Genomic DNA, 21,989 nt, shown 5'->3' with positions numbered 1-21,989 from the left:
TGATTGGAGCGCATGGTGGTTGATGCGCTGTGGGTGGAGATGGATGATTGTCGTTGTCTGAGTCGTTGTGCTCGTGAAGCGGATGTGGTAGTTGGATTAGAAATCCTATAGCGACAGCATGGAAGACAGGAAAGCAGATGAGGTGGTCATTGCATTGCAACAACTACTTTGGGGAAGTGGTCCGGTACTTCTCGGCGCAGCTCAAACAATTCGTTTCGTGAATCCGCCGCATGCGAAAATCTATTCTTATACCTCCACAGCCGAGCTGAACAAGTGCAATGCAGATTCCAGAGCCCGACTCCACTGTCATCCCTGCTCGGTCGGATCCTTCGATTCTCGTGGACTTGCGCCTTACCTCCTGTGGCGGCGGCTGAATGGCGAGTCGAATGCCGCCGATATTGGAGATCTCGGTGATTGCACATGGTGTCGATGTGAACTGTCTCTTCGTCCGAGCATGCGTAAGTTGTCCATGCTACCAGTGGTGTAGCACTGGCTGGAAGACAAAATCTTTCCGAATCATGCGATACAATAGCGGCGAACATTGCCACGTCTGAAGATCGCCTCAGTCAGAGCATGTTTTCAAGAGACTCCGACACTTTAGGTCTGATGTTTGCACGGGGCGTATATCAAAACTCCGCAGTTTCGCAGATGAAACGTGGGTGCTCGCATGATTCACATGCGCTGAATCGTGCCCTCACTTCGAACATCCCATCAACATCCATGATCCTGGTAGCCAACGACATCAGCCCAAGACTTCACGTCTCGAGGTTCACTCATCTTCCTCTCCTCTCATCAGTGCCACTGGCCATCGCGTCGGAGGCCCATGGTTCAAGCCCTTCCGCAACCGAGCGTCTGGATAGGGCGCTTCGCCTCGCGACACGAATGACCTTGATCGTGTTGCCAAAAGCCACTGCGACGGCTTGGGAGTCTAGAGCCACAATCGGGCCTGGATTGATGACGTACAGCGCAGAGTCCTCGCCGGTGACGGTGGCTCCATCAGAGGTGTTGGGTAGGTCAAGGGTCTCGATTTCATCGTCGGTGCCGTTGGGTGAGAGCTTGAAGACTTCCCAACGCTCGTCCTGAGCCTCTTGATCGTGGCTAGTGGATCGTGCATTGCGACGCTGTCTTGGCTGGGATGTCGATAATCCTCTTCCGGTTGTAGCGGTGCTGCTAGTAGAGGGTGCTTCGTTGTCATGCTGGCGTCGACGTATACCCAAGATGGTTTGCGAGTCGACCATTGCCCAAGTACCTGGCATAGTGCAGATGAGCTTCGCCCTGATAGCGCTGCCGAGGGCTCTGCAATGCGAAGTCATTCTCCTGTCCGGCTTGCTCATGTCGAGTCTATCTCTGATCACACCGCCCACGGATCTGCATACCGAAGTGCTGTCGGAGAGGCACATGTAGGCTGTATTGTTCTCGCCGGAAGTCATGATATAGAGATTGCACCATCCTGTCTTGGTTGATTCGCTGGGCCAGGCGACTCGTCGCATGGATATGTTCCCACAACCTTGGCAGGTCCGTGGATCTTCTACGAAGAGTCTGTCGTTGATCGCTTCGGGGTCAACGACGTCAAACTTAAAGTCGAATCGTGTAATGTGACCTAGCGTGGTACTGTCCAAGAACAGCGCCGACTTGGAAGTTGTGACGATCAGAAATTCCGTGTCGATTTCGGTGTTCAGCTGAAGACTGACAGGACCACCTCTGTCCTGGGCAGCATGCGTCTGCATTTCCTGAGAAGCTGAGTGAACCCAGTTGCCGCCGTTCCACGCAAAAGATACTGCTCTGCCGTCTTCCGTTATCGTGTAAATTCTCCGGCCGTTCGCAGCGCTTTCGAATGTCGATGCTCCCACAAGCGAGATCGTCGACAGGTCGGCCCCGCTCGAGGTTCCGTCCTCCAAACACGACTGAGCCAATCTTCCTGCGGAGCTCAATACGATCAGGTGCAATTTCGATCCTCCGGTGACTGGCAATGGCACGAAGCTAAAGATCAAGGCAGGATGGTCGTCCGGGTACTGTATCACCCTGGACAAGAATGATCCAGTAGCAGAGTTGTATACAAGCACTCGATCATCGGCGCCATGGCAGGCAATCCACTCGCCATTGTCGTCGATAGTTACATGACGGACCGGCCACATGATGTTGCCAGTCACATTTGACGGAACTGAGATGATTCGGTGCGTCTGCTGCGTTTTGTCCATGACGGAGATGGCGATCGTGCGGTCCAAGCCAACGCTGACGAAGTGTCCTCCACGACTCTTGACCAACTTCACAATATCGAGCTTGTGCGGGAGCGCGACATGCTGCACGGTCAACTGATCCTCCATCTGTTCCAAAGCAATGTCATGATCCTCGTCTCCCGCTTGATTGTATAGCAAGAAGTTCATCAATATGAACACGAAAGCGACGATGAAAACAACAGCGACTGCGACCGGGTAGAGGTGATACTTGGCAAACCTCTGGAGAGCATATGTCAGTGTTTCGTCTGCGGCTGATGCGCCCGATCGGTCGGAACCGCCGAGGACAATGATCAGCGGTGCGAAGACGCGGACCACCAGACTATTTGCGCCAGGTTTCGCAAGCTTGATGACCTCTTTTGCTGTCTCAAGCTCCTGCATGCGCATCCACTCGCCAGGACTCAACGTTGCATTCATAGGAGGAGCGGGAAATGGGTCCGTGCCGGCAGAAATTGGAGGTTGCCCGCGTTCAAGTCCCAGAAGCTGACGCAGATTCGTGCTGTGGTCGTGATATTCCGAGAAATGGTAATTCAGTGACAAGATGAATGTTGTGGTGACAACTGTGCCAGCCATGCGGGTGCTAAAAGGCAGCTTCCCGTGTACCAAAGCATCGAACCAGGTGTTCTTCGAGGGTGATGGTCGTCGACGATGCCCAGTCCGAGATTGATTGTGCCTTGCAGCAAGCGCATCCTGGAGTTCGAGGCGGTGTATGTCTACATTTAGAACGGCGACGAAGAATGTGAGCAAGAAGAAGGCATCGAATAGTGTCGCGATTGCTGCGAAGGCGCAGAAAGCAGCAACTCCAGGTGTCACCACAGTCGACAACATCGAGAGTATGATCATGTTTTGCACCGCAGCAGCAACGGAGATCGGTCCAATGTCCCCCAAAGCGTTTGCCACTCTATTATCGGTCGCCATGGTAGGTGGATAAGCGAGGACAGCATTAATCAGTCGGAACATGTTCTCCACACCGAACACCAGCACGACAAATGGGTATGCGTTGTGTGGGATCGTCGACAAGTTGATCTTCAGAATACCACAGATCGTAAAGCTGGCGAGAATGGAGCAGGTCATTTGTGTGATGGCCGTGACGACCAGACCGAATCGGCTGTGGAACGCTCTCATCCTGCGAAGGCTGATCAGGACGTAGAGTGCCATGCAGCCATATGCCAGAGCGAGCGCGGAGTGTTCTCGCAGACTTAGAGGCTTGAGACTGAGCTCGTATACTCTGTCATTCTCCATCTGGCCGTTGCCCGGGAAAAGAAGACAGTCCTGGCAGACGGCTTGCTTCAAGTTTTGCAATTTGACGTGCCATTCCTTGCCTGCGTCGTCTTCAAAGTGATTCATGAGAGTAATGACAAGCGCATCGGCGGCGATGACCACATCCTTGTCGAACTTCTTCCCAGCGAGAACAGTAGCTGGACGAAGGGAGACACCGAGCGAGGTCAATGCATATTTCTGCTCGTTGATCGTCTTCAGTACATTGGCATCGGCATCAATGATCGACTCGGAATCGTTCCAGTACATCAACGGAGAATGATATCCTCTATCGAGGACGTCTGGTCGCGCCTCGACATGACTTGCATCAGCAATACTGCTCGAAGGCTCATCGCCGACCAGGCTCTGCTGAATCCTCAGCGCCTGCTTAAGAACACTCTTGTCCAACGCGTTCATGAAGGAGCCGTGAATCCAGATTTGACGCATCTCGACATCGACCGCGGAATGGCCGTCCTCGAGAGGCTTAGCGGTCGTCCAAACTTGATGGGCAATCGCGGATAGTCCTGTGGAGGCATTTTCGTGGAATGCAACTGACGGATACGAGAAAGCCATAGCTATCGCGACCGCGACCAACATGGTGAGCAGCCAATGCTGAGCAGTCGTCTTTCCATGGCGATAAAAGGCTCTCCGGACGGGATGGTTCGCGGACAAACGAGGTGGCGAGGTTGTACCTCGGAGAGGATACAGAAGATACCATAGCATCTTATCATATGATTTCGCTCAATGCGAGGCTCGATTCCATGGATATGCCCCTGACTTGTGATGCTTTCAAGGTGGTTCGTTCAGTGAAGTGTTGTTTCCAGGCCTGTGCGTTCCTTCAATTGGCATCATCGCGAGCGTTCGGCGGGTAGTAAGGCGGTACTGTAGCGATCACTGAGGTCCATTGAGCCGTGCAAGAGATCAGACGATGCGACAATGCCATATCGATTGTCTCGACAATATTGGTGTGAAGGAATGCCTTGCTTGGTAAGGGCAGAGGTCGAGTTTGTACGGCGGACTACAACGCGGAAAGCGCGAGTGCTATTTCGCTTGGCGGCAAGTACCAACACATCGTACGATAGGATGTTATGTTGATACCGAGTGATCATTTACATTCTATTCGAGACCGTGTCTGTTCGTACCGTCGCAATTCGTCCTCAAACACTTCAAGCCGAAGCAGTGCCGTATGGAACCGCAGCAGCGCTCGCGATGTCGACATAGCCATAGTTCTGCATCGCACTATCCTTCGCCATCTTCTCGCCCCACGATCCCATATCTTTCATGAAAGCATCAACGTTGTCGTCTTGCGACAGGTCGATGGGCTCCTGGTCCTTGCCGACTTGTCGGATCTGTGTTCCAGCCGCAACGTTCGTCAGGCCAAAGTTATCCTGGTCCAGCTTTTGCAGGATCGCGCCCTTGACTTTCCCATCAAGAATGTCCTTGCAAAGGTGTGGCTCCTGGCATACAGGTCGCGCAAGACCAACTCCGTTGACCACGTCGAGAGCGCTGACCATAGCACCGACTAAACAGGAAAGTCAGCATGGCTCGGTGAAAGTCTTCTTGAGGTTCAAAACTTACCAGTCTTGAGACCACCAGTCACGTATGTCTTCGTCTTGGTAAGCACCGGCGCGATTGTCTCCGCGAACTCGAGGAAGAACGCCTCACGCTTCTTCGTGCTCTCGCGCTGGTGAGCGAAAGCGAGCTTCTCATAAGTTCCACCCGACAACTCGACAAAGTCGAACTTGTTCTGCTCAAGCAGCGAACAGAGCTCCTTGGCCTCTTCAGTGTTGAAGCCCTTGTCCTGAAACTCGACCGAGTTCAACTTGATGCCGACGATGAAGTCGGGCTTGGTACGCTTGCGGATCTCCTGTGCAATCTCGAGAATCAGGCGAGCACGGTTCTCGAGCGAGCCGCCGTACTTGTCCGTCCGCTTGTTTGTGGTCGGTGAGAGGAATTGTGCGAGGAGGTAGCCGTGAGCGCCGTGCAACTGAATGCCGTCCCATCCACCCTTCTCGAGGTACTCCGCAGCGTGTGCCCATCCCTCAACGAAACCTTTGAGCTCTTCCTCGGTGGCAGCGTGTGGCTTGGCAAAGTGCATGCCCATGATCTCGCCTTCCAACTGAACGTCGCTCGCTGAGACAGGGTTCTTCTGGATTCGTTCCTCGACTTGTCTGCCTGGGTGTGAAACTTGTCCCACCATCAGCATTCCGTGCTTTTTGCCCTCAGTTGCCATTTCCTTGAATCGCTCGAATCGCTCGCCTTCGTATGGTGCGTCTCGGGGAATGATGGGGTTGCCTGTGAGGGGATGGGGAAGTCAGCCCATATCTCAATCATCGATTTCATGTGCGGCCCAAAGCCATATGCCTGCTATCCAGTGATCACGTACCGGCTGCCTCCAAATGGTCATATTCGATCATGATGTTTCCGCTAAGGATGAGACCGAGTCCGCCCTCGCCCCAACGCTTGTAGACATTGACCAGGTTCTTCGATGGAATGCCACGAGCCTCAAAGTTCTTGGGGTCCCATGAAGAGATTCTCTCGGTCATCGCACCCTTGAGGAACCGGTTCGGAGCAGTCTTCCCACTGAATTCGAACTTGAGCGGCTTGCCCAAGACCGAAGCGTCGACATCGTCGGACTGGAATCGTGGTGATGAAGACATTGTGCGTGTTGTGACTGGAATGATGGTGTGGTAGGAGAGGGTTTCGCTGCGGACAGAGGTTTGGATAATATAGGAACGATGAAAAAGACGCGCCTTTGACCTAGCCTCGTTTCTACATGCTTAGAAATGCAATGGTTCGAACCAGAGCTTGATGGACGGTGATGATCCGGCAGTCCAAAATCTCGGAGTAAACTCGAACATCGTCACTGTCCGATGACGTTTCTTCAGGGTTTGGAGGCCAGCGGTCGCGCGTATCCGCTTAGGCGATTGTCTTCAATGCTTTGTTGATGTCGCTTCAGTGTGATGTCTGGCTTGTGGACAAGTACATGTTGATAGGGGGTATGGAACGAAGGAAATGAGCGGCCTCAGAACGTGACGATGATTGCGTCGTGAAGGATTCGGTCAGCCACATCCAACGACATGGGTTTGCAAGCAGCAAAAGTGCTGGGACTGCATGTGTATATTTTACATGCTGTGACTGTCTTCCTACAGTAGCAGCTTGCTGAAAACAACGTAGGCGATCCACGTGTGGAAGAGTCGCTTTCGATCTAGGCATCCAATGCGTGAGTGCGCAGAGGAACCAGCTCTACCAGTTGCATCCTTGACCGAGAACGTCCGCAAGCTCTTCCAGCTTCAATTGATCTTCCTCGTCGAAGCCGTTCTCGACTGCACAATCTATGTCTATTATGGCCACGACCTGTTGGAAAGACGTCAGCTTGTATCACCTTCATCGGGCGCGTCTCTGCTACCTTTCCATCCTTCACGATGGGCACAACAATTTCACTCTTCGAAGCTCCATCACAAGCAATGTGACCTGGAAACCTTTCGACATCAGGCACAAGCTGAGTCTTGCCTGTCTTCGCAGCAGCACCGCAGACTCCTTTGCCAAAGCTGATGGTCTGACAAGCGACCTGAGCACGTCAGCACGGTGGTCTCCCAGCATGGGCCAAAGACGAAATCTCACCTTGCCTTGGAAAGGACCAAGTATGAGCTGATTCTGCTTCCTCGGATCTGCCACATAGAAACCTGACCAGTTCACTTTGTTGCTAGGCGATGGTAGGGCATGGTAGGCGTGCCATAGTAAGCTGGCGGCGTTCGCAGTGTTGCTGAGTCCATGTCAGAGATGACATTGGCCGTGTTCAATCGTCGAATCTTACCAGACCTGCGATCCGAATCAGTCCTCATGCTCTAAACTTTCCGAACGATCGATTCGCCCTACCCAATTCTGTTGACCATCGAAAAGCGCTTTCGCTTGTTCAATTACTTGATCATATGCTTCTCTTTTCGTCACGCCATTGGCAAAATTTGAAGAATCGGCGTGAACCTTTCGGAAATCAGACTTGTACCGGTATTGGAGGTCGTGGAAGAATCACCATATCAGAGGGGCTCGCTGCGGCGCTTCAATCAGAGGCCAATGCCAAAATGCTTTCTGTCTGGAAAATGTGTCGAAGCCAGCAACCTGTTCGGAACGGAAGTCCCGGTGGCATCCCAAAAGCCCGGTCCGGCTAAACAGATCGACCGGCTCCGACTCCGACGCCTGCACTATATCATCCTGAACGTCCCAAGCCCTGTCAGCTTCATCAACTCTCGAGGAATCTCTTCTGTCTTCATCAACAAGCTCGCCATGTCACTCAAATCTTGCTGCGCGACAGGCTCGCTGCACACTGGCACGCCGACAGGTCGTGTCGAGAAGGTTCACGGACTCGACTGCTACATTGCCGATGCTCCCAACGGATCTTCCAAAGGCGTGATCGTGATCATTCCGGATGCGTTCGGCTGGGAGTTGCCGAATAATCGGATCTTGGCGGACGACTACGCAAAGAATGGCTTCAAAGTGCTGTTGCCTGAGTTTCAAGCTGGTACGATCATACTGTCGATCCACTGCATTCCACGTGCTGACATGATCTAGGCTGCGGTTTCCCTATTGAAGCCCTGACCTCCCTCAAAGTCGTGAGCGAACCGGGCTTCCAACTATGGAAGATCACCCACTTCTTCACTCTCGCCCGCTATTTCGTCCCCTTTCTCATTTCCTGCCGCCAGTCAGTCGCAGGCCCAAAGATCTACAACTTCCTCGAAGCAGTCAACAAGAACGAAGCGAAAGACTTACCCGTCGGCGTCGCTGGGTTCTGCTGGGGAGGACTGTGGGTTACGAAGCTCTGCAGCAACGAGGTCAAAGCCCAAGACGGAAGCGATTTGATTGTCTGCGGGTTCACCGCTCATCCTTCGATGTTGACGTACCCGAATGATATTGAAAAGGTCGTTCTGCCGTATGCGGTCGCTGCACCTGAGATCGATCCGCAGATGTCTCCTGAGAGTGCGAAGCAGACCAAGGAGATTCTGACCGCTAAGACTGCGAAGTCGAAAGACCAAGGTGTGGAATTTGAGTTTGTAATGTATGACGGCGCTCATCATGGATTTGCTGTGAGAGCAGATGAGGACGATACCCATGAAGCCGCGCAGGGCAAGAAAGCTGAGGCACAGGCTGTGGCGTGGTTCAGCAAGTGGTTCTCGAGCTACAGTGGATGAGCCGGGGATTTGTAGCGCAGAGGTGCCGACCCAGTATAGACGTTTCAGCCGATAATCAACCAGTTTTCATCTTCACGTACGCCTTCCTCAGTTCCAACATCATGTCGAAGTAGTCCTCCGGACCTGCATCGCGGTCCGACATCGTCAATATCAGCTCTCGAAGCTTCTCGAGCACGAAATCAGCGTCCCTGGCCAGCTCAGAAGGCTTGCGCACGACGGTAATCCACTTCCACGAGTCGTCCACTTTCCATGGGCAATGCCTTTTCGCACGCTTGATGGTGAACTGGAACGCTCCAGCCGGAACATGTCGCACCCAGAGCGATACCGTCCTCAACAGTGGTAGGTAGGTCTTGTAGTGTTCCAGCCATTTGCGTGCGTCCAGAGTCTGCGGAGACTCTGTGTGTAGGACAAAGTCGTTGCACTCGTAGAATAGCGGAAGGCTCTCGGATCGAACGCGTCGACTCACACGGGTCAGCGCGGGTTGCGTGGCCGGAACGTAGTACTCTCGTTGAAATGTGTCCAGACGGAAAGTCATGAGTTGCTCGGCGGAGACAGTAAATTCGAAGACAAGAGTCCGAATTTCTGCAGGGAGCCTGGCCAGCACCCCGAGGTTTGAATTCATAGCTCTTGACTTTAGTCCGGTGCAGTCGTTCAAGTATTGATTGGCATTCTGAGTTCCTTCCCGATCCGGCAAGACAAGCCTGGAGCTTCTCCAAGAATAACAGATGCTCTCATGTGCAGGCGTCGCCTATACGATCTTCCATTCGTGAGCGGATTTGTCCCGAGGAGCCCAAGATGAGTGTATTGGGAAGAAGGAATCTCACGAGGTCATGCTGTTTTTGATGTTCCCGAACTGATGCCTGTCATTCACCAAGCAGCGACATCGGTGGAAGCTTGCTTGGATGACGCCAGACAGACGCCAAGGACCATCCATCAACACTTCTTCCATCACATACAAGCACTTTACTTTGTTCCTCCACACATGCCGTAGTCGAGATATGAAGTCAACGGACATTCCAGCCTTCGCGGCCAGTCAGCTATCGCTGCTGCAGAATGAGCTGGACTCAGAACTTGCTGAGACGCAGCTCTTGACTTCGACCCACGCGCCTGTATCACTCCAACGCGCCGGACTCGCGGTCCTCAACCTGACGGTATCGTCACAGAGGACCGGATTCGGCGGGAAAACTCTTCTGGAACTCGCCCTGGATCCTGCAGTCGCGTCCGACTCGGACGAGATTCCAGAACATGGCTTGCGCGTGGGCGACATCTGCGCCGTGGCCGAGCAGCCCAAAGGCGCGGAAAAGAAGAAAGAGCGAGAGGGAATGGAAAAAAGAGGCGCAGAGGGAGTTATCACACGGACAAATAGAACGAACATCACCGTGGCCTTGGATAAGGAAGACGTAGACGTGCCCAACGGTAAGCTATGGCTGTACGTAAATCTCCAGGAACGGTAAGTCCATTTCATTTCGCTGATTCTCGTCATACACACAGTGTGAAGTTGGCCAACGATGTCACGCACAAGAGGTTGAGTCAAACCATGACACGACTGCAAAAGATGCAACCTTCCGAGCACAGCATCCTCACACAAGTTCTCTTTGGTCACTCTTCTCCTACACCAATTTCCGAGTCTGACTTGAAAGCTGCGATTGAGTGGAACGATCCAACCTTGAATGATAGTCAAAAGGATGCCATCCAGTTTGCGCTTGCCAGTCGAGAAGTTGCATTGATACACGGTCCACCAGGAACTGGCAAGACCCATACCTTGATCGAGCTCATCTTGCAGATGGTGAAGCTGAAATTGCGTCTGCTTGTTTGCGGTCCCAGCAATATCAGTGTCGACAACATCGTCGAGAGGTTGGCACCACACAAAGTCAACATGGTCCGTCTCGGACATCCTGCGCGGCTACTTCCAGGCGTCCTCAGTCACAGCATGGAGTATCTATCGCGGACGAGTGACGCTGCCGCAATTGTCACCGATGTGAGGAACGAAATGGACGCTAAGCAGGCATCCATACGGAAGACGAGGAACGGTCGCGAGAGGAGAGTCATCTACGGCGAGCTCAAAGATCTACGCAAAGAGTATCGACAGCGCGAAGGTCGCGTGGTGAGTGATCTCCTCCGTGGCAGTGGAGTCGTGCTGTCGACTTTGCATGGCTCTGGAGGCTATCAACTCAAAGACCAGCAATTCGACGTGGTGATCGTGGACGAGGCAAGTCAAGCATTGGAGGCTCAATGCTGGATTCCAGTGTTGAGCAGCGGCGCCAGCAAGCTAATTCTCGCTGGCGACCACCTTCAATTGCCTCCGACCATCAAATCACTGAACAGCAAGACTGCCAAGAAGACTTCGACCAAGGTCGAAAATGCCACAGAAGGCGTTGCAGAGCTGTCCATGGAGGACAAGAAGGTTGCGAAGGAAGACCACGTCAAGCTTGAGACAACTCTCTTTGACCGTCTGCTTGCCCTGCACGGCAGCAAAATCAAGCGCATGCTCACAACACAATATCGAATGCACGATCTGATCATGCAGTACCCGTCCGAAGCTCTGTATGAAGGCAAACTCATCGCAGCAGAAGCCGTCAAAGCACGGCTCCTCCACGATCTGCCATACGAAGTCCGAAAAACAGACGACACCTCTGAGCCCGTGGTATTCTACGACACTGCTGGCGGTGACTTTCCCGAGAAAACAGAAGACGACAACAGCGGCGCAAAAGGAAAGTCAAGCCTGCTGGCAGAGAGCAAAGTCAACGAATATGAAGCTGGAATCGCGCAACTGCACGTCAAGAGCTTGATCGAGGCTGGCGTAAAAGCCGAAGACATTGCCATCATCACGCCTTACAATGGCCAGCTTGCTCTTCTATCACAGATGTTGAAAGACCGGTACCCGGGAATCGAGCTTGAAAGCGTGGACGGTTTTCAGGGCCGTGAGAAGGAAGCTGTAATTGTCAGTCTTGTCCGCAGCAATCCGGAACATGAAGTCGGGTTCCTGGCGGAGAAAAGGAGGCTCAACGGTGAGTAATGGTCAATTCTTGCAAGGGTTTGCTGCACCACCGAACTGACAGATTTCTCCAGTTGCAATGACTCGACCGAAGCGGGCGCTCGTTGTGATTGGGGACTCCGAGACAATTTGCAGGTGAGTCTCGACTTCACCAGTCATGTTGTTTGAGATGCGAGCGTCCCGACGATGTGGTCGAAGCCATCCATGCTCATGTGCGACCAGACTGACGTTTCACAATAATCTAGGGGCTCGAAGTTTCTCAAAAATTGGATGGCTTTCCTCGAGCAAAAAGCAGATTTGAGATATCCGGACCCATCTGATCTGCTGCCGTGAGCATATATCGACAATTTGACAGCCGTTCGCCAGGTTCATCTCACTTGTGGGCTAGAACTACAGGCCACGCTTGTTCCACGACACAGAGCCGCTGCCAGGTGACGTCCAGCTGTGCATGCCCGTGTGAAAACAGCGGAGCTTTGGACGCTTGCAGCTAGCCGCTGCAGGTACATGACTCTTGTGCACGATACGCTTACACGAATCTAACATGCAACGGACTTTGCGCTCCCATATCCGATCTGAACAATAAAGTATCGCTGACACCAGGCAAGGGCTCCAGATGAGATGAGTCCATTGCTTCCAGACTATTACTGATTATCGAATCGACCAGTGTGGATCGCCTCTGATCGCATCTTTCAAGCATATCTTAACAGTTCGCGAAGAGTCGCAAACATCGCAAAGCCCCTTTCTTTCTCACCACAGTCTCGATGCAACGTCATGTTTCAACCGCGACCATCCTCATCCTGCGTTTCGACTTTCACCACTCTCTTCGCATTCGCATTCATACTTCCACGGATATATATATGTATCAGGCGGGTCGACTCCAGCAGCCGCCCCGCTTCTGGGCCTTGCCTCAGAGCAGGACAGGGATGTCGTTTGCCGTGGTTTTGGCGGGTTCCTTTCGGGGTCAAAACGATTTGCGTTTGCATGGTTTGCCAAAGGAGTGCACGAGGACAGATCTTTCGCTTATCGTGACACCCTCCCGCACGCGCTCGTGCTCTAGCGTGCATGGCAATAGCGCGTTCTGTGGAGGTCGAACTTCGCGCGGGGTGACAAGGGTGCCGATCGACCTTCCATCTCGGCCGCAAGAACTGAGCCACACTGTCGATCGACGTGGTGGTTTAGGAGCAGCCTTTGGACGGCGTCTATATACACAATAGGTATTGCAACCACCCGAGATTCGCGTTACGGGAACAGTCGAAGGCAATGCGCTTGTCCGTGGGGGCGAAATTAAAGATGCAGGTGTTGCAGCCATTGGGAGCAGGGCTAGGGCACAGCCTTCCCTTCCCTTCCCTTCCCTTCCCCTCCCTCCTGTATGTCGCAAAGCATGCTCGTTTCCGTCTCGAGCGCGCTGAAACACTGCCTGCAAGATGAACGGGCCTATGACCCCTACCAACCTGATGAAGGGCCACGGACCTTGGACGACGGCTTCCAGCTCAAACGCTATGCAATACCGGACGCAAAGTTGCGCCATGCACCTCGCGCATCCCAACTTTATGCTCTAGTCGCGGATCGTGGCGCATCCCTCAGTCTCGCTACGGCCACGGAGGAGTCGCTGCGCCGGCACGCTTCAGTAGTCTGATGCTGCAAGGAACGGACCTGTCCATGATGAGCAGCACATGGGCAGCCGTGGCCGCCACAACTTATATATGAAAGTCCATCTGTGTCAATTCGACGCAACGCCGATACATCTAGGGAGGTACTGCGACTGACACACACCGCTCGATCTGCTTATTTGCTGGCCATTTTCCTTCTCCGCTCGTCACACTCTACTTGTACCTGCGTCTTTACCCTGCTCTTGAACGCTCACGACTAATTGGCCTACTGATCTGCGACTCTGCGTGCCCGATTGCACTCAATCGCCAATTGAATTCCGTTCACTTACTCTGACGGCCCGAACTACCAGAGCTAACAGCCACAACCCTCCGATTCTGGTTTGGCGGATCTTGATCTTGGAAAGAGAGAGCTGTACTTGATCTCGTTGTCAGCACTCATCATCGCTTGGCTCTGCTCTGCTTCAGCTCTTGGGGAGCTTCTGCTTCTATCGAACGTCTGCTGGCGGTCGTGTCGTGTTCAACACTGTCTTTTATTGCATCACAGTCTCTACCGGATCTCTGTCAGCAGTTATTTTGGTCCTTGATCGATCGTTTTTACCAGGCCCGCATGGATTGGACCGCGCCAGCGTTGGTCGATGGAACTTCCAGGTGATATTGAGGAACTGAAGGTTGACATTCGACCCGGAAGCGCCTTCGAGAGCAGGTTAAGCTACGAGATCAGACCGAGAAATCGCCTCCACAAGGAAAGGCCCGTTCCCAAGATGCGTGGTCCTAGCCATGGACCAACATTCTCCATGCCCGGCGAAAGCTTCAATGCGTGGAGAAGCAGTGTTGGCTCTGCTATCAGCGGTCTTGGAGCAGCAGACGGAGGCAAGGCGGCTCGAAAAGGATCAATACGCAATGCTGTTCGACGAATATTTGGCCGCAAGCGTCGGACCATTGCACATATTCCGGAGGAGTCTGCATCAGGCCTGTCAGTCGTGCCTGGGCATACATACCACCAGAGTGAGCCTATAGGTGGTCTTGCAATGCATGCGCAAGTTCAGGAACCTAACCAACGCCGTCCCGAACCTGAGAGAATGCTTTCCGTGCGGAATCCAGACCGGTCTCCACCTCCAGCTATGCAACGGACAGGATCGCCTTTTGCCGTGTCGTTTCCCAAAAGTGCTATGCTGAAGCCAATGGATCTCGGGACCACTTTCTTACCTGTTGCCTCTCCAGAACTGAGGCGAAGGGTGACGCTACCAAGCGTGCAGGCCGAGGAAGAACAAGCGGAGCACGACAAGGATCCAATTGACCACGCCACAAACCCTGCGAGGGCTGTCTCTAGGACCGTGAGTCCTGACTTTGAGGGTGTTGGCCACGGTGCAGTTAGCTTCTCGAATCGGCCGGCAAGCCCCAGGAAGCGAGTCAAGAGAAGATCGCGGAGTATCGACGACATCATCAGGGGAAGGAGGCATTCCAAGAAGAGATTGTCGACGGGAAACCGGAACAGCGACATACGTGTATGGCGGCAGAGTTTCCGGCAGTCGGATGTGATGCGTACGAGCGGATTCTACAATCACAATCCAACACAAAAGGAGACTGTTGAGCAGGACGGTGAGAGTGAGGCTCCAGAAGAGCCTGTCTACGCCCAGGATGAACCCAGCCAGCAGCCTGAGAAGAGCAACCACCATCTGGCACCACCGCCCATGGACCACATACCATGCACCGACATTCCCGTCCGAGGAGGGTCCCTCCGCAGCACAGGCAGTCAATATGCCACTGCCGACGAGCTAAACCAGCACAGCAGTCCCGACCGCGACCATGAGAGTGACCACCCAATCGACCTGGAATCCCGCATCGCCAACCTCGAAGCCGGCCTAAGCTCCTTCCAAACCTCCCTCAACCGCCTGACGTCCTCTCGCAATCGCCGCACAATCGTCGTCGGCCAGGCATCGAATCCACGCTCTCCAACTTCCGACCGCACTCCGAGCATGCTAGCCGATACCCTCGACCCCTTTACCCAAGAATACGAGTACATCAAAGCCCTTCATCCCACAAGCCCCCACGGTCTCCCTCCAACCCACCCAGAGAGCCTCTTCAACCACCCACCGAATAAAGCCCTCCCTCTCCCCCAAGTCTCCCCGACTATGAAGGAGTTTCCGACCCCTCCCCGTAGCACTAACCACCACACTCCATCTAACTCTCACTCCTCACCCACCTCCCCTACGCAAGCGCACACCTTCCGCTCCCTCTACCTCATGCTCTCAACCGAACGCTCCGAGCGGCGGAAACTCGAGTCCGACCTCCGAAGCCTGCAGGGACAAGTTCAGGACTTGACAGCCAGACTAAGCGTAACGTCGAATCACTCTCAGCATCTTGGTCCCAACGATACCGAGCGAGGTGGAGAGGGGGATCCCAGACGCAGTTCGTACCTCCTCATCGGCTCCTCGGCACGCCTGCAACAACTTCTCGACGAAACAGATTCATACCCTGAGTCCTCTCCTTCTCCTTCCCTTGGGCCTTCTTCGCCCAGCCCTTCATTGAAGATGAAACGATCATCCGGCGTGTTGGAAACTGGAGCACCCGCGGTGATGATGAGCAGATTCAGCGGCAGCGAGAGCGAACTCGGCGTAGGAGTGCGAGAGATGGACTTTGGAATTAGCTCGGAGGGCGAGACGCCGTTCGAGACGCCGGGCGAGGAGAGGGTCGGGTATAACTTCGACTATGGCGGAGGGGACTGGCAAGTGAGGGAGAGAGAGGTGGAGGCTGATATGTTCTGAAAAGTTTGGTGACTTTGGAGCACTGGATTTTGCATGTTTCATGGCATTATGATACCCGCTGAGAAGAAGCGATGAAGCATGTGTGTATTTGTACTCTCTTTGAACGAAGATCGACCGAAAGGACTGAACGTGCCTCATCGTGCCAAAACTTTTGCTCACCATCCGGGTCCATGCACCAATACGATCCACGTCTCGCAGTCTCATTGCCGCAAGAAGGGAAGGTGAGAAGCCTCTATTAGTTCAAGCACTTCTCGGAGTGTCCGTGCAAGTCGGACCAGCATAGCAAAGGCGATGGCGAGTAAGGCGTGTACGTAAACCTTCATATATTGATTCGTTTTTGGAGTGTCCAGCGGGTGTTTGCGAAGAACTAGGCGAGGAAGAACTTGAAGAGCATAAATAAGAGATGGAAGAGGACGAAGGAAAATACGAAGGTAGATGTACAATCATGACCTCAGTCGCGGCAGAGGCGGTGCTTCGACAATAACCAGGCTCGCAGCCGGACGAGTCGGACCATGGATGCCATGTCCGTCTGTCTGTCAACGGACCTGGCGTAATGAATCGTCCTTGGGATTGAATGATGTTGGTTCATACAGACACACACAGCTTGCGCACAGTGTTAGCCCATTCAACCTCCAGCGGCTTCGTAAATAAGGGAGGAAAAGAAGAGGGTTTCGCACTAGCCTCAAGGCAAAAGCGACATGAATATTGGCCAGAAGCTTATGACAGACTATCCCACTGGCATGCGATACACAACAGAGATGTCCAAGAGTCTGTCCACGCAGCAAGTCGCTGATGCTCCTCACACTCGTCGATCTCACTCCCTAGCAGCGCCGAATCAGTACCACCTTTCGCAAGTAGACCCAACACGGAGAGAAAGTGTCATACCCTCAAAGAACGCACACGTCATTGCACTTAGGAGGTCCCGTTGATCCAGATGTGGGGCAGCACTTCTGGCCATTATCGCACCAGTCGCCGCCATCTTCGCACGTGCCTTGCGAGTGTCAGTAAAAAGGACCCTTCCCTGTCGAGTTGGCGATGTGAGTAGCGTACGTTGGCATTCGTTGTAGTGGCAGGTCTGCGGAGCGCAGCACTTGCCGTTCGGAGCGCAGTATGCTGTTCGACGCAAGTCAGTATCGGCCAGCGAACAGAAGTGCGAGAAGCGTACCATCTTTGCCGGTGCCGGGGATACAGTCGAGCGAGACCAGTTCGCCGGATACACCGATGGCGGCGAAGGCGATGGTGAGCAGAGTGTGGATCCTCATTTTGGTCTGACGTGTTTGGAGTATTTCGAGTGCGTGGACTGCGTTTGTGAGGAACTGGCAGAAGAGCACAAGGGAAAGAAGAGGAAGAAAAGGAAGAAGAGGAAGAGATATGAGGGCTCGAGACCACCAACCTAATACGGTAACTTCGCGGCCGGAAGAGTCGGAACATGGATTCCATCTATTCTCGTCTGCCGCCGTATTCTGCTCACTGCGTCGGATTCCGCGTTGAACCGCATCGGTGAATACACAGCCTGCAGACTGATGGATGGAACGTCCGCACCCTTGTTCATCGGACAGGAAAGGAAGCATCAGCCTTGAGAGCAACGTCAACGCGGCATCAGATGAATCTGTTCATACTTCCCAGCCCTAGAAACATAACCATTCATCAACTCAACTCAATCAACCCTCCTTATCAAAACTATACCTCAACCACTCTCCCACCGCTCTCAGACTCTCCCATCTCACCCCTTCATCCCCATCTTGCATCAACGCCATAACCCTGACCTTCAACCCCAACTTCTCCAACACCGCCCTCTTCTCCGGACACGTCTTGACTAGAAACGCCACGTCGTTGCATCCGATCGCGAGGACCTGCTTGTCGTTCGCCCATTCTTTGGAAAGCACCTCAGCCAGTTTCTTGCATAGCGCACCTTTGTCATCTTCGATAATGCGGAGGGCGTTCTCGCGCCAGAAAGTGGCGTCTTTGTGCGGAGGTGACCAGCGGAGATGGCCTGAGAGGACTTCAGCGGAGTATTCGTCGAATGTGGTTTGGGTGGCGGTATATTCTTCGACCATGGTCGTAAGGGATTCGAGGTCCTCGAGCAAGTCCGGATCCGTGAGATGCCTGGTTTTGAGGTTTGTGAGGATTCCAGGCAATTTGGCAGGGAGAGCAGCGGGCATGAGGGTGGCTTTGTTGGAGGAGAGGAGGTTGAACAGAGTGCCAAGGAGGAGGCGGGTGGTTTTCTCCTTGGGTGAGACGCGGAGGAGTTGGGTGTAAAGTGGGACGATGTCATGTTCTTCGTCTAGACCGGGACCGACGAGGGAGCCTTCAAAGGAGAGCTGCCAGAGGACCATGAGGATGTGGTATAGAAGTTGAAGACCCACGCCGCTGATTTTGATGTTCGCTTCTGTGAGGCTGCGGATACTGGTGCCGGTGCTGCCATTGTAGAAGGTGCTGTCCGTATCCTTACCGCCTGTAGCATTGCGGAGGACGTCGATGAGTGGACCAAGGGTCTCCTTGCGTTGCGTCCAGAATTGTTGGCGGGATTTGCTGGTGCGGAGGAGGGCGCTGTATTCTTGGACTGCGATGTCTTGCAGGTTGGAGTCGGAGGTCTTTGCGAGCTCGGCGATGTAGGAGTAGAGCTTCGGCAGCGCTTCGTCGATCTCGGGTGTGGATCTGGGTTGTGCTATCAAAGCGTGCGAAAGTAGTGACGAGAGGACGGAGGATGTGAGCAGTGGGATCGGATCCTCTGGGTTATTCGATTGCTTCAGAAGAGGCAGGAGCGGCTTGTATGGGTGCGGATGGGCAATGAGCGACTCTGTCAAGGAGGGAATGTCTGCAGATACATCAGAATGACTCTTTAGTGATGTCCTGTCACAGCAATGTCCTCACCATCAATCAAATCCCCCGTCAATACTAGCATGTACTGCAAGATGTCCGTCCGCTTCGCCGCACTCTCGAATATGCTCTTCGACGACTCGCCGTTGCCTAACAGCAACGCAGTATATGTCTTCACATCTCCCTCGATTGTCTGCTTCCTCTGCTCTTTCCGCACCTTGTCAATTGCCTTGATCTTCTTGAGGTCCTCATCGGTGATAGTCTTTGCGCGGACGGCTCCTTCCCATGAGATCGGCCGTGCTCGGATGTTGTTCTGGAGGGAGACAATGTAGGCGGGCGCATCGATCGACATATTTGCGGGTGTTGTAGATGCAGCAGTCTCCTTGGAGGTGGGTGTGGAGGTGGAGATGTCGATAGAGCGAGTCGTGAGCTTGAGGTTGGAGCTTCGGCCTGACGTCGATCGAGCTTGGCATTGGCCTTCGATCACGAGCAGAATGTCTCTCGACAAGACATGGCCGACATCAGTCTACATTCACGATCATGGGATTACAATGAAGAGAATCACAGGTGTACAGCTATTGTCTTCTTCGTAAAAGGCCGTGAGCACCGCCGCCCTGATGTCCTGTCCCAGAAAGGTGGTATCATACACAGACTTCAACTACTCCAATACTCTCATTCCACTTCACTTTAGTGCTGCGACCACTCAATAGTATTCAGGTCCACACCCTCCTGGACCAATTCCCACAGTGGGCTCAACTCTCTCAAGAACGTGACCCTCTGCTGGACCGCCTTCAACACATATTCAATCTCGTCATCCGTCGTGAAGCGTCCAATACCAAAACGGATCGAGCTATGCGCCGATTCATCAGAGTTGCCCAACGCACGAAGCACGTAAGAGGGCTCAAGAGAAGCAGACGTGCAGGCTGAGCCTGAGCTGAGCGCAATGTCCTTGAGCGCCATAAGCAGCGATTCGCCCTCGACGTAAGCGAAGGAGACATTGACACAGCCGGGATAGTGAGCCACTGGATCTCCGTTGAGAGATGTGTGTTCCATAGCGAGGAGGTTGGTGGAGAGCTTCTTCGACAAGGCGGAAATGCGCTTGGTGTCGTACTAAGAAGATCGTCAGTCGGAATTCTCTGCTGGCTGTCAAAGTGCAGTATGTGTAAGATGATTTTTCAATCATACAGTTTGCTGTGTCTCAGCATGAATGCACCGGTCAAGATGCGCTCAGAAAGCCATGCATGTTTGAGCGTATAATCATGTTGTGGGCGGGGTATTGAATGGGACGGATTTGAGCTTACCTCCATCTCCTCCTTGCAAATGCGTGCTGCCTCGCCGAATCCAATGATGAGCGGCGGAGCCAGCGTTCCAGATCGAAGTCCTCTCTCCTGTCCGCCTCCCGAGATGATTGGGTCGAGTCTCACTCGTGGTCGTCTTCGCACGTAGCAAGCTCCGATACCCTTCGGTCCATAAATCTTGTGTCCAGAGATCGACATGAGATCGACGTTCATCTTGTTCACATCAATCGGAATCTTGCCTACCGCTTGCGCGGCATCTGTGTGGAAGTAGATCTTCTTGCTCCGGCACAGCTTGCCAATTTCCTCCATTGGTTGAACGACGCCGACCTCGTTGTTGACAGTCATGATCGACACCAAGCAAGTCTCAGGTCGCATGGCCTTCTCCAACTCTGCCATATCAACCAGTCCATTGTTCTGAACTGGCAGATATGTGACCTCGAAGCCCTCTTCTTGCAAATGCCGACAGCTATCGAGGACACACTTGTGCTCGGTCTGGCAAGTGATGATGTGATTCTTCTTGCCACCCTTCTTGAAGAAGCGGGCAACACCCTTTACACTCATATTATTGCTCTCGGTGGCGCCACTCGTGAAGATAATTTCCTTCGGGTCGGCTCCGATAAGCGCTGCGATGTGTGCTCGTGCGTCCTCGACCGCTGTGTCGGTCTCCCATCCGTAAGCATGTGTCCGTGAATGAGGATTGCCGTACATTCCAGTCATGTAAGGTAGCATTGCATCGAGTACTCGTGGATCGGTGGGTGTGGTGGCTTGCATGTCGAGATAGATAGGTCGGGTGCCTTCGTCCATGACGGTTGCTTGCTTCAAGATGCCGGCGGCGGGACTCATTGCTACATCGCCTGGGATGCCCGAGCCGGGCAGTGTGGTGTCCTTTGGCCTGATGCCGGTCTCTGATAGGAATGCCTTTTGATCCTGTCGAATTGTGCTCTCGACGGTGGCATTCTTAGGACTTGACTCGGAGACATAGTTCCTCCGACTTCGTGCAGTGATACAGGCTCGAGGAAGATGTGCGGTGAAAGATGTCGTCGATGTGGATAGACGGCGAGTGCATTGCCGTAGCGCCTGGCGGGCAGCGTTTGGTGCGAGATGTGACATTTTGGTTGATTGTGATGAGGAAGAGATTGTGCGGATCAGCGTGCAAGTCTAGAAGAAATGGAAGTCGCTATCACATTAGTGTTGTGATTGGACTCAAGCTGAGTGGAAGAAGACCTCTAATTGGCAGGTATATATTATTATGCAGAGAGAATCTTAAGTGTGAGATTCTTACTTCAGCTATCTGTGTGTGTAAATGCCTTAGCACTAGTTACGTGCACTTTACTAATAGTTAGTCTGATAATCTACAACACTCCCCTATTAGCAGCTGCATTATTACGAGCTGTCTGTTACCTAAATATAGCAGGTATTTACCTACTACGTAGCTAATGCTCGGCTTTAGCTTATTAAAAAGCATCTTCTTCTAGCTTTTTTATTCCTCTACTTTACAATCTACACCTCTTATCTATTTAGCTAATTTATTAGCTAATCTATTATCTATCCCTTACAGCTATTAATAACACAATCTACATTACTAGCTATAGCTTCTAGAAGAAGAGCAGCTTTCTCTGTCCCTAGGAAAACCTTCTAGCAAGTTATCGATAAAGCAAGAGCTATTAGCAGTAGAGATCTCCTATAGATCTATAAAGATAGTTCTATAGCATATTAGACTATGTATTAACTTATTAGAGGAGAGATAAACAGACACTACAATAGAGTAAATGTTAGGGCTTAGGGTCCCTTCTCTTTTGTAGCTTACTTTAATAGGTTTATAGC

At 52.9% G+C, this 21,989-nt stretch overlaps 9 protein-coding genes across 9 annotated transcripts; 3 read left to right on the top strand and 6 right to left on the bottom strand.

The window, feature by feature from the left end:
- Positions 1-2,084: 2,084 nt before the first annotated feature.
- MYCGRDRAFT_67567 (uncharacterized protein) lies at positions 2,085-4,214 on the bottom strand (the record flags this gene model as incomplete). The annotated part of the gene is made up of 1 exon (XM_003856749.1): positions 2,085-4,214. A coding segment is annotated over one exon (2,130 nt), but the record flags the coding sequence as incomplete, so codon positions are not given.
- Positions 4,215-4,657: 443 nt separating this feature from the next.
- Positions 4,658-6,196, bottom strand: MYCGRDRAFT_98903 (uncharacterized protein; the record flags this gene model as incomplete). Its single annotated transcript, XM_003856748.1, has 3 exons — positions 4,658-5,013; positions 5,070-5,786; positions 5,878-6,196. The coding sequence occupies 3 exons, from the start codon at positions 6,149-6,151 to the stop codon at positions 4,658-4,660; spliced, it is 1,347 nt and encodes a 448-aa protein (XP_003856796.1).
- A 384-nt stretch (positions 6,197-6,580) lies between these two features.
- On the bottom strand, positions 6,581-7,475 carry MYCGRDRAFT_54489 (uncharacterized protein; the record flags this gene model as incomplete). Its single annotated transcript, XM_003856747.1, has 5 exons — positions 6,581-6,848; positions 6,901-7,062; positions 7,116-7,257; positions 7,309-7,313; positions 7,371-7,475. Coding segments are annotated over 5 exons (525 nt in total), but the record flags the coding sequence as incomplete, so codon positions are not given.
- Positions 7,476-7,763: 288 nt separating this feature from the next.
- On the top strand, positions 7,764-8,677 carry MYCGRDRAFT_67558 (uncharacterized protein; the record flags this gene model as incomplete). The annotated part of the gene is made up of 2 exons (XM_003856836.1): positions 7,764-8,010; positions 8,061-8,677. 2 exons carry the CDS (start codon positions 7,776-7,778, stop codon positions 8,675-8,677), a joined length of 852 nt encoding a protein of 283 aa, XP_003856884.1.
- A 998-nt stretch (positions 8,678-9,675) lies between these two features.
- On the top strand, positions 9,676-12,005 carry MYCGRDRAFT_34379 (uncharacterized protein; the record flags this gene model as incomplete). The annotated part of the gene is made up of 5 exons (XM_003856837.1): positions 9,676-10,106; positions 10,169-11,051; positions 11,091-11,685; positions 11,747-11,807; positions 11,918-12,005. 5 exons carry the CDS (start codon positions 9,676-9,678, stop codon positions 12,003-12,005), a joined length of 2,058 nt encoding a protein of 685 aa, XP_003856885.1.
- Positions 12,006-14,043: 2,038 nt separating this feature from the next.
- On the top strand, positions 14,044-16,047 carry MYCGRDRAFT_90237 (uncharacterized protein; the record flags this gene model as incomplete). Its single annotated transcript, XM_003856838.1, has 3 exons — positions 14,044-14,287; positions 14,504-14,616; positions 14,800-16,047. The coding sequence occupies 3 exons, from the start codon at positions 14,044-14,046 to the stop codon at positions 16,045-16,047; spliced, it is 1,605 nt and encodes a 534-aa protein (XP_003856886.1).
- Positions 16,048-16,882: 835 nt separating this feature from the next.
- On the bottom strand, positions 16,883-17,309 carry MYCGRDRAFT_90236 (signal peptide-containing protein; the record flags this gene model as incomplete). The annotated part of the gene is made up of 2 exons (XM_003856746.1): positions 16,883-17,160; positions 17,213-17,309. The coding sequence occupies 2 exons, from the start codon at positions 17,307-17,309 to the stop codon at positions 16,883-16,885; spliced, it is 375 nt and encodes a 124-aa protein (XP_003856794.1).
- A 399-nt stretch (positions 17,310-17,708) lies between these two features.
- MYCGRDRAFT_98901 (uncharacterized protein) lies at positions 17,709-19,235 on the bottom strand (the record flags this gene model as incomplete). The annotated part of the gene is made up of 2 exons (XM_003856745.1): positions 17,709-18,865; positions 18,922-19,235. The coding sequence occupies 2 exons, from the start codon at positions 19,217-19,219 to the stop codon at positions 17,709-17,711; spliced, it is 1,455 nt and encodes a 484-aa protein (XP_003856793.1).
- Positions 19,236-19,538: 303 nt separating this feature from the next.
- Positions 19,539-21,313, bottom strand: MYCGRDRAFT_67552 (uncharacterized protein; the record flags this gene model as incomplete). Its single annotated transcript, XM_003856744.1, has 2 exons — positions 19,539-19,977; positions 20,169-21,313. 2 exons carry the CDS (start codon positions 21,273-21,275, stop codon positions 19,555-19,557), a joined length of 1,530 nt encoding a protein of 509 aa, XP_003856792.1.
- Between the last annotated feature and the right edge of the window lie 676 nt (positions 21,314-21,989).

Source organism: Zymoseptoria tritici, chromosome 1 (assembly GCF_000219625.1).
Source record: "Zymoseptoria tritici IPO323 chromosome 1, whole genome shotgun sequence".
Taxonomy (NCBI): domain Eukaryota; kingdom Fungi; phylum Ascomycota; class Dothideomycetes; order Mycosphaerellales; family Mycosphaerellaceae; genus Zymoseptoria; species Zymoseptoria tritici.
This window is presented reverse-complemented; position numbering and strand designations above follow the sequence as displayed.